The 17,977-nt window shown below is 43.6% G+C and overlaps 1 protein-coding gene across 4 annotated transcripts in view; it reads right to left on the bottom strand.

The window, feature by feature from the left end:
- The window catches only part of MED15 (mediator complex subunit 15), a 78,841-nt gene that overhangs the window by 16,731 nt on the left and 44,133 nt on the right, over window positions 1-17,977 (bottom strand). For 2 of the 4 annotated variants that reach the window (XM_063913017.1, XM_063913016.1), the window contains exons 9-15: window positions 8,676-8,792; window positions 7,559-7,695; window positions 3,186-3,310; window positions 2,853-2,987; window positions 2,476-2,539; window positions 2,252-2,318; window positions 1,212-1,372 (exon numbers count right to left, since the gene is read on the bottom strand). In XM_063913017.1, coding sequence (XP_063769087.1) covers window positions 1,212-1,372; window positions 2,252-2,318; window positions 2,476-2,539; window positions 2,853-2,987; window positions 3,186-3,310; window positions 7,559-7,695; window positions 8,676-8,792 — 806 coding nt within the window. The remainder of the gene's footprint in view (window positions 1-1,211; window positions 1,373-2,251; window positions 2,319-2,475; window positions 2,540-2,852; window positions 2,988-3,185; window positions 3,311-7,558; window positions 7,696-8,675; window positions 8,793-17,977) is intronic. The other 2 variants (XM_063913019.1, XM_063913018.1) reach the window with 1 other exon arrangement.

Below are 17,977 nucleotides of genomic sequence, written 5' to 3'. Positions count from 1 at the left end.
CCTATAGTAAATTCTCATTCAAAGGGCCTTACCGTGTTCTTTAAAACAAGTGAAGCATACAGTATTTTTTTCCGATGAGAATACATTGCAATAAGATATACTTCATGGCTTGTTCTGGCATCTCTTGAACATTTTGCTAAAGTACTGGCTGAAATTGTAGACTATATGCATTACAGAATCACTGCCCACTTCTGGACAACCTGTCATTCTGCACTAAAACATTAACCAAGACTAGATACAATTTCACTTTGCTATGATCACCGATTTAGATCTGCAGGATGGTTAAAAGGGAGAGAAACTAACAGAAACACACAAACCACAGGGGATCATTTAGAAATCGATGCAGAACACCCAGCAGCTGCGTCTTTATAAGCAGCTGCTGAGCAAATTGATGCAAAATCCACAGGAGGCGTCAAGTAAAAAGATGCCCACTGCCAGCTTCTGTGATCCGCTGCTGCTTCCGAGGAAGCAGCATTGGATCATCTGCGTGAACATCAGGCTACTCAGGATGTCCGGTGAAATCATACTGCCGAAACCAGTGATGCTGCATCAGATGTCACAGCCACCGTTTTCTGGAACGCTGTCTGTCATCCCAACCCCCCCAAATGCCAGCAGCATATCAACCATGCTGTGGCTTTCAGGGCACTGAGTGACATCGCAGACACAGATATGCACAGCATGGCTCCTGCGCAGATTTTAACATATTGATGTTTACTGTAAAAATGTAAATAACGTCCATCTCTGCATCAGCCAGGGACGTGCAGTGAGCTAAACGATTCAGGAGGCACTGGCTAGCACCAGAGCCAGATTTCCACACACACACACACACACACACACACACACACACACACACACACACACACACACACACACACACACATCTGGGCATTACACACAAGTGCAACAGTATAAACTCCTGGAAATCGAATCAGTCTCATGCGGAAAAGATAGCAAGGTGAGGCCATAGACTTTACTCCAGAGTTTTGGCTATAAAAATGATTCTAATAACAGAAAGAAGAAATTTCAAACAAATTCTTTGTATTTTTCATATACTTTATACAGTCAAAACTCTGGCACAAACACTAGTATGACAGGAAAGGCTCTGCCTCATCCCACCGCACGTCACTGGAATCAGCCCCACAAACATTGCCTGCATTAGTAGTCAAATACTACTTTGTTCTCTAGCATTAGATAAACGTGCACTAGCTTACGTTATAGGCTGCCCATGTATAGCAGTCATGGCTGGTACAAATGTTCGATACAAAGAGTGGTTAAATACAGGGGATCGGATATTCGCCAGGACGGCATCCAATAGTGGTTGACACAGATACTGCTGCTTTGTGGATGGAACAGTTGGGGGAGGAGGAGTTGGCTGGAAAGAAACAAAAAAAAAAAAAAAAAAGACTGTGAACCTCTGTAACCTACATATAGACCTTTCACTAATCTGTGTTATGCACAGCTAAATTAATACAGAAAAAGTTATAGCTACTGCAGAACAAGATAATATCATGGCAGGTGTAAAAAAAAAAAAAACCCCACACAAACAATGTAAATTAAATAGACTGCAAGTGGACTTTTCACTGGGCTCAGTGCACAAGGAAACTGGTAACCCAAAACGGGTAGGGATTGTGCGTGCGTAACAGGTCAGAGGCGCTGGTCATGAAACCATAACAGCATTTTTTGGCTATTATTCCTCAATTGCAGTGTTTGTCTCCAGTGTGCGTATTAAGGGGGTCATTCCGAGTTGATCGCTAGCTGCATTTGTTCGCAGCGCAGCGATCAGGAAAAAAAAACGCAGTCCTGCGCATTCGGACGCGAATCGTACGGGCACAACGAACAATGTAGTTTTGCACAGGGTCTAGCGAAGCATTTCAGTCGCATTGGTGGCCGCAGTGTGATTGACATGAAGTGGGCGTTTCTGGGTGTCAACTGACCGTTTTCTGGGAGTGAAAAACGCAGGCGTGCCAGAAAAAACGCAGCCGTGGCTGGGCAGGTTTGTGATGTAAAACAGAAACTGAACAGTCTGAAGTGATTGCAAGCGCGGAGTAGATTTTGAGCCACTCTGAAACAGCACACAAAAAAAAAAAAATTTGTAGCAGCTCTGCGATACATTCGTTCGCACTTCTGCCAAGCTAAAATACACTCCCAGTGGGCGGCAGCACAGCGTTTGCACGGCTGCTAAAAACTGCTAGCGAGCTATCAACTCTGAATGACCCCCTAAGTCGGTAGTTAAAGCAGACATATTTCTCACCACAGCCATGTCATTCTTCAGCTTCTCCAGAGCAATCTCACATTTTTGCAAAGTCTTCAGGGGACATCTGTACACATAAGAAGGAAGAATATAAAAAATACAGAAATCAGGAAAATAAAAAAGGACAAAGGATTTTTAGTGAATAAGTAACACTACAAATATATACACACACACACACCTACAGATATACGTATCCATATACCTATATACACACACACACACACCTCTTTGATGGATCAGTCAGAATATCCAAGAGACTCTTCATTTTACTGAGATCTTTCTTACGATCTGGGGGGTCAAAAAGAAAACAGAGAAAGGTAATGTTAATTCATTTACAATTACTAACTGGCAAACCTGGAACATTAATAGGAAAGCACAGATTATGAATGCAGAAGTGTCCCCAATCAACACGAATTACAACTGTGATCTAGAGACTAACAGAAGATACTGCAGTAGACCTCAACCCACACAGCTTAGAGTCTTCTGTATCTAGATACCATAACGGAACTTGGGAAATATAATGCCACACAGTCAGAAAAGCTTTATTTAACAAATTAAATAATCACATACAAAGTTAAGGATTGGAGGCGAGGAGACTCACCTTCATTTTTATCAATCTTGTTGATCATGCGTCTCAAAGGCTCTATGTACTTGGATAGCTGTTTTAGTTTTTCAAGATACTGTTGTTCCTCTGACTGGTTGGAGCTTGCAGGGCTCATCACAGAGTTAGGATTACCTGGATAAACCAGAAAACAATTGTAGCCTTACAGCTGACAGAACTTATATGAAGCTTCTCCTTACGCAGGGTATGGGCTAGTTAAGGACTGTGACAAAGCAGTTAGTCCTTTAAGAAAACAACTTCTCTCTTCATCCACGTATCCCGAATTAGATTTTTATTTCCTAATCGCCATTCAGCAGCCAGATGCCTCCTTACCTGGAGTATTGAGAGGTCCTGGAGAAGGCACACTGAAATTCTGAGGGGTGCGGGCAGAAGCTGGGCTCTGTGAAGGTTGTGGTGATGGACTAGGCATGAAGCTTGGGGAGGGAGCTGTGCCAGAACTGGAGAAAAGAAAACATTTCACTATAAAGGCACAGTACTAGACAAACACACATTGATGTCTTTAAGACTAGGGGGTATATATTTAGTAAAGGTTGATTTAAATCGATTTCAGATCGATTAAAATCAATCTTAATTGAGGTTGGGCTTACAGGGTTAAACACACATTTACTAACGGATTCTTTTTTTATATACATTGTTAGAGGTTCGTAAATGTGTGTGTTTTAGCCCTGGAAGCACAACCTCGATTAATATAGATAGATAGATAGAGAGATGTGTGTGTGTGCATGTTTTATTATATATATATATATATATATATATATATATATATATATATATATATATATATTTTATTTTTATTTATTTTTTTTTTTTTTAAATATTAAAATGCTTGGGACCAGAGGTATTTTGGATATGGGATTTTTCCGTATTCTGGAATAATTGCATATCATAATGAGATATCATGGTGATAGGACCCAAGTCTAAGCACAGAATACATTTGTTACATATACACCTTATACACACAGCAGGAAGGTCATTTTAGCCAATATTTTTTGTAACTTTGTGCATTAAACAAAGTGTGTCTACATTCACACAACTCATTTATGTTACATATACACCTTATACACACAGCCTGAAGGTCATTTAATACAATATTTTTAATTACTTTTAGTATTAAACAAAGTTTGTGTACATTGAGCCATCAAAAACAAAAGGTTTCACTATCTCACTCAAAAAAGTGCGTATTTCGGATTATTCCGTATTTCGGAATATTTGGATATGGGATACTCAACCTGTATAAATAAAAAAAATAAAAAAAAATATATATATATATATATATATATATATATATATATATATATATATATATATTTTTTTTTATATTAGACCTTTAGTAAACACATAGGTCTACACTGCTGTTCAGGCATACAGCAAGTGACTTGAGAAGGGAAAATTAAAAAAGAAAAAAAAATTATGTAATTTTAATTAATTAGAAAATTAATAGATTTGTGTGGACATAGCCGAGAAAATGTTGCACATTTTTATACTTTAATCACACGAAGGGGGGAATTCAAAGGTTTGAAAAGTCGGTTGGGTGTCTGTTTTTTCCTGTCTATTAGATAGGAATAAACAGGACTCCCAACTGACTTTTCAAACATTTGAATTCCCCCTTAAAAGTCTAATGTTTCAAATTCACAATGTCATTAATATTGAATTGTTGTTCGCACCTGTTTCAAGCAGACATAGAACACGGTGGATTGCATATTATGGGCGGCATTCAAATCCTATCTCACCGATAGCCACTAGATGGCACCCAAACGGAGCTATTCATGTCTTGCTCTATTCGGGTGCAATGGATGCCGGTGTCTGCATTTCAGCTCGCACCTCCCAAGGAGTGGCAAGCTGAAATGCGTGAAAACTGACCCTTTTGGTCGCCCAAACTGCACTTTTTGCGTTTGCGTCCAACACTTTGGTCAGGTTTAGTCACATAAACGCAGCTAAACCCACCTCTAGAGGTTAACTGGACTCAATTGAATATCACCCCCGCGATCTCCCGTCACTTTAGACGGGAGATCGGTCAGCGATTACAATTAAATTTCGCCCTATGGGGGTTATCCTTTCTATTGCATGCTGGGGGCTGCCCATCTCAACTTAATTATGGTCACAGCAACTGTGGAAGACCCCACTGCAGCAGCAGCTAGGCTGCATATGCAGGCAGTCTGCTGTCATTTTTACTCTGAAATGCCACCAACCCGGCCCACCCCCGCAACGCTGAGTCACCGCCCACGAACGACTGCCTGTCAATCAGATCACATTGGCTGCTGGCGCACACACAGGACAAAACCCGCACGTGCGCATTGCCGCCTGGAAGAGGGATATTGCAGTCGCATCTATGAACGATGCAACCTGAATAAACCCCCAAAATTCTCAGTGACATCCGATTACTTCACTGCAAAACACAGCTAACAAAAAAAATAGTTCATATATAAACTCAACCATCAGTTACTTCTGACCAGTACTTGTACAACATTATCTTTGCAGGCGAAGGCAATTTTTTCAACATTGGGTTTGAAAAGGTAAAAAGTATCACAGGAGGAATCCAAGGCTGAAATTCCAACGTTTAGGAAGAAGTCCACAACTTTATTACTGAATAAAAGGGACAATGTTTCTTTAACCATATGCTTATCCCACAGGTTTCCCCTCACTGTGTTGTAAGAAATGCCAGAATAGCAATCCCACTTTCAGTTAGTGGAACTTTGTCTCCACAGAATGCTGCTGCACACTATGCTAAATATATAAACACTACTCTCTATTCCACAGCATTTCTCAGGGCCCTTTCTGTACTGATGAAACGCCAACTATGATGGATCATTGTACTGGGCATTACTGATTACTCCCACTCCGATTAATCCCATTCTGAAAAAAACAAAATTCTGACCCAAACATTCTCTCAAACTACCGTCCCATCTCTCAGCTCCCATGCCTCTCCAAGCATATACTCATCTCACACACTTTCTTAACTTACATAACTTATTGGACCCATTTTAGTCAGGCTTTCATTTCCAACATTCCGCAGACAGCACTGACTAGAGTAGTGAATGATCTGGTCACTGCAAAGTCTAAAGGCCATTACTCACTTCTTATTCTTCTAGATATCTCTGCTGCTTTTGACACTGTTAACCGCTCTCTTCTCGTACAAACACTACAATCCCTAGATCTTCAGGACACAGCTCGTTCTTGGTTCACATCCTACCCATCTAATCACTCTTTCAGTGTCTGCTTCTTTGAAGCCACCTCCTCTTCGCTACCTGTATCAGTTGGAGTACTGCAAAGCTCAGTCTTAGGTCCTTTTCTTTTTTTTCTATACCTCATCTCTTTGCAAACTAATCAGCCGTTTGGATTTCATCATCATCTGTACGCGGATGATACTCAATCTACCTATCATCCCCTGACTTGTCACCATCTGTATTGGTCTGTGGCAATGAATGCCTTTGTGCCGTTTCATCATAAATGTCATCTCGCCACCTCAAACTTATTTCCAAAACAGAATTTATTATATATACACCAACCTGATCTCTATATCACTGTTGAAAAAGTGACAATCAATCCTACCCCACAAGATCGCTGCTTAGGTATCATCCTTGACTCTGAACTGTCCTTTGTTACCCACATTCAATCTGTCCTAAAATCATGTTACATGCACCTAAAAAAAACATCCAAAATAGGTCCATATCTTACACAAGACACTGCAAAAACACTAATCCATGCGCTCATTATCTTCTGCACTGATTATTGCAATAATCTCCTTACTGGTTTTACCAAGAAGAGACTCTCACCACTACAATCCATTCTAAATGCAACTGAAAGGTTAATCTTCCTCGCTAGACGTTCACAGTCTGCAGATACACTGTCAGTTCCTCCATTGGTTACCTGTATTTTACCATATTCAACATAAAAATACTTTTACACACACACACACACACACACACACACACACACACACACACACACACACACACACACACACACAGCCACTAACCAAACTACACCTATGTACCTCTCTTCTCTAATCTCAAATTCTCTCCCAACCTGACCTCATCGCTCTTCACAAGATCTGCGTCTCTCAACCACACATTATTTGCTCCCATTCACGATTGCAGGACTTTCTTCAGGATGCACCCACTGTGGCATGTCCTCCCACACACAATAAGACTCTCCTCTAGTCATCCATCAAGGGTTCCCTGAAAACTCATCTCTTCAGGCAAGCTTATCAAATTCCCGAACCACCCACATACACTTCATAAAAACTTTCATATTCAATTACATCCCCACTGTAGAGTCCACTCATGTCCTCGCATATGTTCGCTCTCTCCACTGCCACATCCTCCTGACCCCTGGCCAACACTGCTGTGAGACCACATCATACAGCCCACCAAGAACCTTTGCAATCTGGTGTACCATAATGTAACAGATGACACCTATCCTTGTGTATCAGTGCCTGTTCCAGTTAAGACTGTTAGCTTACGAGCAGGGCTTTCCTACCACTATGCCTATTATAACAAAGTTCTGTTTTATCACCTTTTCCAGTTGTAAAGCGCAACGGAATTTGCTGCGCCATAGAAGAAACTGTTAATAACTATTAGCTATTTCATAGCATTTTTATGGATTCATTATCTGCTATATATAACAAATTCAGTTCTAATCAATTTAATCCTTGCAACGAGAGTTCATAAACCTGAGCTTCTCACCTGACATTGGAGTTAGGCTGAGACATTGGCTGTGAGGGCTGTGGGGAAGGTTGCGGAGGAGGCGGCATAGACTGTGGAGTCTGTACCTGCTGTACAGGTGATGGTGACGACATTAAAGAGATACTGCCCTGATTTACCTAAAATAAAACATTGCGTTTGTTAAAGAAATATATATAGAAATTGCAAATAAGCCTCTCAACAGCAAAATAAAAAAAATAAAAAATAAAAATTATGTAAGGAGCAGTTAGTCACAATGCCCAGGAGGTATATCCATCTGGGGTTTAGTCATCTGGACCTGCAGAGATATGGTTAGTAGAAGTTGGTACTATCTTCAGGGAGACACCTGTACAAGAGGAACTTGGATATCATCATGGAACAGATTGATCCAGGTCACTGGAATCTGCTAGACACCAAATAAAAATTAATCACATGGAACTATAGGTGGTCAGGCAGATTAGTCACTGCCTGACAACAGGGAAATATACAGATCAAATTTGGAACCACTGGAGCTTAGTGCGCATAAATATCTATAAAAACTAGGAATGCGCTTACACAAGCAGAATATATTTCAATTATTAGTCCTAAGCAGACTTCCGTTATAATAAACGCGCACAGCATACACTGCAAGCAATACAACCCTAGGAAACCAAATAAACATTGCAAGCAGCAGATAGGCAGAAGGCAAACAATGAACAGAGGAGATGAAAATGACAGGAACTACTAAACATATATACAAATAAATAAAATAAATAAATAAATGTATTCCAGTGCCTACAACTTTACACTTGCCACAAAGATTGTAAGTGATATTAAATGTTTATGTAGTTTATAAAATAAACTCTCCCTGAAAGGTATGTGTGTGTGTACTGTTTGGTTAGCTACTCAACATTGTGAGAAAGCAGAAAAGTACACTATCACAATCTGTTACACTAGTGCAAACTTAAAAGCCTAATATAAAAGGCACCACAGTCCAACAAAAGCAATCTAAAACTACGTAGGCAACCACTTAAAAGCCCTCAGGTTTTGGCTGTCCCCAAGGAACACAGATTTAAATCTTGAGGGACTGCAGATAACTGACAGACTGTCACAGCTCTGGCACCCACAAGTCAGTCAATACCTGTGGCATCTGCTGTCCTCCCATAGGGGTGGAGCTTGGAGGCGTGTCAGATGCAGTGGTGGGCGGGAACCGCGACCTTATTGCCATCCCACCTCGGGTCATAGATGCGGTGATCATCTTTGGAGGACAACAGACAAAAGTAAAACAAGAAATGCAGTGCAAGTGGCGTGGGGTAGAGGAGTGCATGCAAAAGCCAAAAGGAGGGTAGGGGTCCAGGAGCACCCTAAGAACTACAAAGATCAGCACTGTATAGCATCCCAAGCAAGGAACACCTGCACTAAAAGCTTACAGACCGCAGCAGTATCAGAGCAGCCCCAGGTCTCTTAAAGGTCTATGCACAATAATTGATGTCTCCAACTCTAACATGAAATCTCTGCCTTCAATCATCAGACACCATTATCTGCAACAAACAGTTTGCTATAATCTGCAGAATAGTTTTAACTTATGTAAAAAAAAAAAAAAAGAAGGACGAACACACTGCTCATTTCCCCCCATTCATAAACAATGGTATTCAACTAAAAATAATGGCCAAACAAAACCATACATCACTAATATGTCAATGAAATACTCTTAAGCAGATACCGAGCCAATAAAAGATGAATTCTACAACAGAACCATGAGGTACGTCACAGGTAGAGCTGTAGAAGCCGCACCCTTATTTTAAAAGGTGTTAAGACTTTCTGGACATACATCTCCAAAAGCTAGCTTTCCTTCCACAGCCTCCTGCCTACCAGAAGCCAGGAACCAGACTTTGCAATGTATTTACATGCAGCTGACCGTGCAGGACAAAACATGCTGTCCATTCCAACAGTATTTGTGCTAATGTATCAGACTGCCCTGTGCAGATAGTTGCATTTAGCTAAATGGCACAGTACAATTAATGGCCTCAAGCAATAAGCTAGTACATCAGGAGAAGTATGAGCTCCTATAGCTACATCAAGAGAGGAATAGAAGGAGTAGACAGTTGTTAATAAAACAAAACACCCCTTTTTTTTTGGAGGGAGCAAACAGAGGACTCATCTTTTCTAATGTAGGGTAGGTGGTTCCTGTAAAAACCTTTCACTGGACATAGTGGTGCTGATGATATGGGCATACACTAATTTTTGTCATGCAAAATGGTTCTGTACAAACCCAAAAATGAGCAAGGACGTAACTGCCATAGGTGCAGGGCACACAGCTGCTATGGGACGCAGAGCTGAGGGGGGAGGGGGGGGGGGGGGGGGGGGGGGGGGTTGCGGCATCTTCCCTGTGTAAGTTTCATGTGTTATATACATTTATCACCATTGGTTGGTATTTAGGGTCCCTTACGAACTTTTGCTGTGGGGCCTACTATATAGTTATGCCCCCGCTTATGAGGGTTTGCCCAGATCTAACACGTCAGCTTGTGATTGGAGAGGCAGTATGGGAAAAGGAACCTAATGCAGGATAAGTGCAGTAAGGGTGACTGCATAATTCAGCAATGATGCAAACACATATACCTCTTAAAATAGGATTTTGGTACCTACCAGTAAATCCTTTTCTCTTAGTCCGTAGAGGATGCAGGGGACTCCAAAAGGACCATGGGGTATAGACGGATCCGCAGGAGCCTGGGCACACTATAAAGATTAAACTGGGTGTGAACTGGCTCCTCCCTCTATGCCCCTCTTTCAGACCTCAGTTAGAAAACTGTGCCCAGGAGAGATGGACATTTCGAGGAAAGAATTTATTGTTATAAACACGGTGAGTGTCCTACCAGCTCACACCTCAAACACACCGTAGAACATGGCATTCAGTAGAATACCAGCCCACAGCATGAACAAACCACAGCCACATGCTGAGAGAATATGCAACACAACCCGTGTGTCTACATAAGCAAAAATAAGACCCCGCATGCCATGGCATGAAAAAACCGGTAGCAGCCGCCTGACAGAGAAGACACCCCACCAGGGTGTAACCAAAACACTAACTGCAGACCCTGTACGCACTGGGACGGGCACCCAGCATCCTCTACGGACTAAGAGAAAAGGATTTACCGGTAGGTACCAAAATCCTATTTTCTCATACGTCCTAGAGGATGCTGGGGACTCCAAAAGGACCATGGGGTTTATACCAAAGCTCCAAAACGGGCGGGAGAGTGCGGACGACTCTGCAGCACCGAATGAGCAAACAAAAGGTCCCCAACAATCATAGTATCAAACACAGAGCATAGCAAAAACGTTTGATCCCGACCAAAAATCCGCTCGGCCAAGTTGAACCGCCTAGACTCCTCGGGCATCCGCCCAAGAAAAACCCATCTTTCCATTAGAATGGGCTTCCACCGACTTCGTCACAGCAATCCAACCATCGAACAACATTCCAAATCGTATCACAGATTCAGCGTGTAACAGACTGCATACTGCATTCGCCCCAAGCATGTTGGGAGCATACCGGAGAAACAGAGCCTTTGTTTCTCCAAACTGAGCCAAACTGGCGACCTAAATATTCAAATCCCCAGCAACACCGAGACACTCCGAATCAGGTAAAGCCGAAGGAACCACCGGCATCAAAAAACAGACTGTTTTCTGCGAACCCCAGAAACCACTCTTTGGTAGAACTACAATCCGAGTTCGCAAGTCCTCTCTGTCTACCTGGAGATCAAACAAAGCTCTTGTGAGACAAACCCACCACGTCCGCCACCCACCTTGCGGACGCCAAAGCCAATAGCATGACCACTTTCCAAGAGAGAATCTTTAAGAAATAATAAGGCCATACTGCACCTAAATGGAGCCTAACTGTAGGCCTGCATCCACCATGGCTTGTATGGATAAGAATGACCTAGCTGAAAGTCTTCCGTAGGAACCATCCTGGATTCACACCAAGACACAGAATTACGCCAACCACGGCGGTAAGGCTTTGCCGTTACTTCTGTTCCAGCCTGAAACATTGAGGAAACGGCTTCACTGAGAACATCCTTCCGGTTTAGAATATGGCAGTCGCAGTAAGTCTTGATACACGCCCTGATCTAGTTGTAACAGTTCCTCACGTAAAGGAAGAGGGCAGGAAGCTCCCATGAGCAAATCATGAAAAACGGGATAGCAAAACCTCCTTGGCTAAATCAGATCCGAGAGGATCGCCTGAACCGATGTTCTTCTTTCGTTTATCACCATCCGAAAAAATGAAATAGGAGAGGCCCCATAGACCGACTAAAAACACCCACGGTGTCACGAGGGGCTCCCTTGACCTGCAACAATATCCCTGAGGCCTCTCGTTGAAGCAAGACACCAACATGACCAATTGCGACCCTCCACTAAAGATGTCACTTCTGTGAAAACTTGTCGACGATGACTGAATTATTATTTTTTTTTCTTGATGGAGATCGCGTCAGCAGAGGAAATCTATTTCTCCTTCGCTAACCACCGGCACGAATACTACCAGACTTTTTGCCCCACGGCAAAACTGTGCATCTTCTGCCATTGCCGCTTTGCTCCTTGTTCCGTCATAGCGGCCTACTCACGCCATCGCTGATAAATTGTCTGGCAGAACTAACATGGGCCGAACACGAGAATACGTTCGTCGAAAATCTCTTAAATCAAGAAAGCTTATTGCAGACAAGCTTTCCAACTTAACCTTAACCTCTGGAAATACGTCCCTTGCAAGGCCTGCTCCCCAGCCTCGGATATCCTTAAGCACGGATACCAGGATCTAACCTTGGATCCCGAAACTTCATCCCTCTAGAAGGAGAAAACCGAGCAGACACCACAGGAGTGATGTCCTGGCCTTTAGGATTATATTCCGGGGCATGTGCAGGGAAAACACCAACCACAATTTCAATCCGGCCCCTTGAAAGCCACTCTGGCAGTAGACCTGCGCACCAAAACAGGCCTCGTAGGCCGCACGCATCTGTTTTAGTAACAGAACATATTGATGCCTCTTAACACCCCTAACATTAACCGGTCAGTATCTACTCTAAAACCCACCTCCGACAACTGTGTCAGTGGGAAAAACAGCCAATCCCTGTGTCGAAGAACAGTCAGAGAGAACCAACGATTTGCACCTTTATACAGGGACAACCTGAACCTGACGCAGCTCTGTATGACGTAGCGTACTACCTCCCCATCCAGAGGGGAACTGTCAGATCCCTTAGAAAAAACAGGAAGGGGAACAATCGTAACTCAGAATGTTCCCCCTTTCGATTCTATAAATAACTCACAAGTCTTAGTCTATTTACTGGACTAACTGAAATTATTAGACGAGCGCTCACTGGAGTGGGAACTAGCCAGATAGACTCAGCGACAAGTGGTGGATGTGTTGGGAACAGAAAACGACATCCACTTCTGCGAACCTACCATGGCTGCAGAACTCTTACCTTCCAACCTTCCACTGTCTGCACAGAAAAGGAAAAAAGAACGGTATCGAACCGGTGAAAACGACTGCCTCCCACAAAGGAATGCGTCACCAACCTTTGTGAAGGAGGCTAACTCACAAAAGCAGACTTACCAAGGTGTATCCGCCGAGAGTGACTGAACAGAGGGCTCACCAAACAGTTGTATATGTCCCCCGAGTATCTCTCGGAGACAACCTCAGCATTTACCCGGCTACACCTCCTGCTGTCACGCGGCAGCCTGCTGCAATGTTAAAAGTAGAATCAACATAAGCAAGCTTACCCACTGTGAGTAGGGTAATTCTATCGGATGCCTACCCGAATACAACCCTCCCACATGTGCATGTAATGCAATTAAGGACAATGTAAAGAAATAAAATATCACTTAGCTTCCTGTGTATGGTCCTTTGCGACCGGGCTCTGCGTCGACCAGGAGTTGACTGCCGTAATGTTCTCTCCGCGTCGGGAAGAGAATATTCGGACTCCTCGAGAGGATCGAAAACCAACTTGTCACGGCCAATCTAGAGCTTAATCAACAGAGCGATCAGTACATAAGAATACCATTATCTTAGCATTCATGGATATACATAATGTAATACACAATAAAACACATATCCTAACCATGTGTGTGTATGTATATGTATATATATATCTACACACATATATATATCTACACACATATATATATATATATATATATATATATATATATATATATATATCTCTACACATATATATATATATCTACACATATATATATATATATACACACACACACACACACATACATACACACACATATACATTTTATATATATATATATATATATATATATATATATATATAGATATATATATAGATATATATATAGATATATATATAGATATATATATATAGATATATATATATATATATATATAGATAGATATAAGCTATACGCAAGTGGATTGTCCAGACCCGTCAGGTCCCAGCAATGTGTTGTGAATGTGTATGATCATGTACTGACGTGCCCCCAAGGTGGATCTACCAGGAAACGTTACGGTCGACAGAAACTGAGTAAATGTCGACAGCAAGGAGTAGTAAGCAGGCAAAAAATAATCTGAGAACCCCGAGGGGTCTGAGGGAAGTATGCATATACAATTTCAATAACACTCCCCCCACATCTACCTATAAATATATATATATATATATATATATATATATATATGTATATATATATGTGTGTATATATCTATATATATATATATCTCTATATCTCTCTCTATATATATATATATATATATATATATATATATATCTCTATATCTCTCTCTCTCTCTCTATATATATATATATATATCTCTATATCTCTCTCTCTCTATATATATATATCTCTATATCTCTCTCTCTCTATATATATATATATATATATATATATATATATATATATTATATATATATATATATATATATATATATATATATATATATACACACATATATATATATATACACCAATACCGGTACAAGGCAATAACAGCCTGTTAATTTTTCTAACCCGGAATTACCGTTAATGCCGACAGGGCATCCACAAACAACTGTCTCCCCCTTAGCGCGTTTACTTGTTTTCAAGCACACAAAACCAACCTGCTAATACTTAATTTTTATGAATCAAGTACCGCCCAGCGTCGGCGAAGCCGACAGTTATCTCCACAGCAGCTTGTGACAAAGCCCTAACACCTTTTGACTTAAGTCGACTAACCGATAGTGGGTAAAAAAACAGGGAAACAGTGAGTTTGTGTATCACAACAAAGGATTAAGCGTCCATTATAAAACATAATGCTATATGATACCCATATAGCATTAAACACTCTGTGCCCCCCCTCCTTCTTACTATACAGTAACTCCTGGTGGGGACCTGAGGAAAATGGCGCAGACTCCTGTGTGAGGGCTAAGCTCTGCCCCCTCCCGGCGCGCCCAAGCCCGCTCAATTAAATAAATATATAACCCCCTAAAAACTAGCTAGGGGACCCTATATACAGAGGTAACCCCCTGTATAACTCACTGTATTTCCCCCTCCTGCGCCCACGGAAGCCGTCGGTGTGTGGGAGCTAAGGACCGCAGCGTGCACGCTGCGGTCTCCCGGCGGGGCGAAGACACCCGTATGTTCCCCCGCCCGGGATCCTCTTATCCATGCCGCCCAGGGCGCTCCCCCCCAGCGCCCTGCACACTAGAGTCCGACGGGGAGCGGGAGCAGAGAGCGCAGCGCTACCTCTCCCTCCCGTTCGCGGCGCACTGGCGGGGGCCAAAGCATGCCCCCCCCCCGCCAGAGATTACATTATTTTAAATGTTGCCCAGGGCGCTCCCCCCCCAGCGCCCTGCACCCTAGAGTCCGACGGGGAGCGGGAGCGCAGCGCTACCTCTCCCTCCCGTTCGCGGCGCACTGGCAGGCGGGCACCGAAGTATGTCCCCCCGCCAATAATAATACCGATCTTATTATATGCTGCCCAGGGCGCTCCCCCCCCAGCACCCTGCAGGTGATGGAAAGCGCGGGAGCCGGGAGCGCAGCGCTACCGCTGTATCTCCCCCCTGCGACATGCTGGCGGGGTGAACATAAGCTGTGCCCAGGCACCGTAATATGTCCCCCGTCAGCATTATCGACTGTCAGCAACATGCCCCCCAGGGCGCTCCCCCCCAGCGCCCTGCCAGAGACATTGGTGTGTGGGAGCGTGGAGCGCAGGCCTACTGCTGCTGTTACCCCCGTTACTGAAGTCTTCTGCCATCACTGAAGTCTTCTTTTCTTCCAATACTCACCCGACTTCTTTCTTCTGGCTTTCGTGAGGGGATTGACGGCGTGGCTCCGGGAACAAGCAGCTAGGCGCACCAAGTGATCGAACCCTCTGGAGCTAATGGTGTCCAGTAGCCGAGAAGCAGAGCCTTTAAACTAAGAAGAAGTGGGTCCTGCTTCTCTCCCCTCACTCCAACACTGCAGGAATCCTGTAGCCAGCAGGGCTCCCTGAAAATAAAAAACCTAACAAAGTCTTTAGAGAAACTCAGGAGAGCTCCCCTAGTGTGTGACCCATCACTCCTGGGCACAGAATCTAACTGAGGTCTGGAGGAGGGGCATAGAGGGAGGAGCCAGTTCACACCCAGTTTAAGTCTTTATAGTGTGCCCAGGCTCCTGCGGATCCGTCTATACCCCATGGTCCTTTTGGAGTCCCCAGCATCCTCTAGGACGTATGAGAAATTAAGATTTTACTTACCGGTAAATCTATTTCTCGTAGTCCGTAGTGGATGCTGGGGACTCCGTAAGGACCATGGGGAATAGACGGGCTCCGCAGCAGACATGGGCACTTTAAGAAAGAATTTAGATTCTGGTGTGCTCTGGCTCCTCCCTCTATGTCCCTCCTCCAGACCTCAGTTAGAGAAACTGTGCCCGGAAGAGCTGACAGTACAAGGAAAGGATTTTGGGAATCCAGGGTAAGACTCATACCAGCCACACCAATCACACCGTATAACTTGTGATAACTTTACCCAGTTAACAGCATGAACAACAACAGAGCATCAGATCAACCCTGATGCAACTATACATAACCCTTATTTACGCAATAACTATATACAAGCATTGCAGAAGAAGTCCGCACTTGGGACGGGCGCCCAGCATCCACTACGGACTACGAGAAATAGATTTACCTGTATGTAAAATCTTATTTTCTCTAACGTCCTAGTGGATGCTGGGGACTCCGTAAGGACCATGGGGATTATACCAAAGCTCCCAAACGGGAGGGAGAGTGCGGATGACTCTGCAGCACCGAAAGAGCAAACACAAGGTCCTTCTCAGCCAGGGTATCAAACTTGTAGAATTTTGCAAAGGTGTTTGAACCTGACCAAGTAGCCGCTCGGCAAAGCTGTAATGCCGAGACCCCTCGGGCAGCCGCCCAAGAAGAGCCCACCTTCCTTGTGGAATGGGCCTTAACTGATTTAGGCAGCGGCAACCCTGCCGCAGAATGAGCCTGCTGAATCGTGTTACAGATCCAACGAGCAATAGTTTGCTTTGAAGCAGGCGCCCCAAGCTTGTTGGAAGCATACAGGATAAACAAAGATTCTGTTTTCCTGACCTTAGCCGTTCTGGCTACATAAACCTTCAAAGCCCTGACCACATCCAGTGACTCGGAATCCTCCAAGTCAGTAGTAGCCACAGGCACCACGATAGGTTGGTTTACATGAAAGGACGAAACCACTTTCGGCAGAAATTGTGGGCGGGTCCGCAATTCTGCTCTATCCGCATGGAAAACCAAATAAGGGCTTTTATGTGACAAAGCCGCCAATTCTGACACACGCCTAGCCGAAGCCAAGGCTAATAGCATGACCACCTTCCACGTGAGAAATTTTAACTCCACGGTTCTGAGTGGCTCAAACCAGTGTGACTTCAGGAAACTCAACACCACGTTAAGATCCCAAGGTGCCACTGGAGGCACAAAAGGGAGCTGAATATGCAGCACTCCCTTTACAAACGTCTGGACTTCAGGCAGAGAAGCCAGTTCTTTTTGAAAGAAAATGGATAGAGCCGAAATCTGGACCTTAATGGAACCCAATTTCAGGCACAAAGTCACTCCCGACTGTAGGAAGTGAAGGAAACGGCCCAGCTGGAATTCCTCCGTAGGGGCATTCCTGGCCTCACACCAAGCAACATATTTTCGCCATATACGGAGATAATGTTTAGCCGTCACGTCCTTCCTAGCCTTTATCAGCGTAGGAATGACCTCATCCGGAATGCCTTTTTCTGCTAGGATCCGGCGTTCAACCGCCATGCCGTCAAACGCAGCCGCAGTAAGTCTTGGAACAGACAGGGCCACTGTTGCAACAAGTCCTGTCTTAGAGGCAGAGGCCACGGGTCCTCTGTGAGCATTTCTTGCAGATCTGGATACCAAGTCCTTCTTGGCCAATCCGGAACAATGGAGTATTGCTCTCATTCCTCTTTTTC

The sequence above is a fragment of the Pseudophryne corroboree genome, chromosome 1 (genome assembly GCF_028390025.1).
Source record: "Pseudophryne corroboree isolate aPseCor3 chromosome 1, aPseCor3.hap2, whole genome shotgun sequence".
Taxonomy (NCBI): Eukaryota; Metazoa; Chordata; class Amphibia; order Anura; family Myobatrachidae; genus Pseudophryne; species Pseudophryne corroboree.
This window is presented reverse-complemented; position numbering and strand designations above follow the sequence as displayed.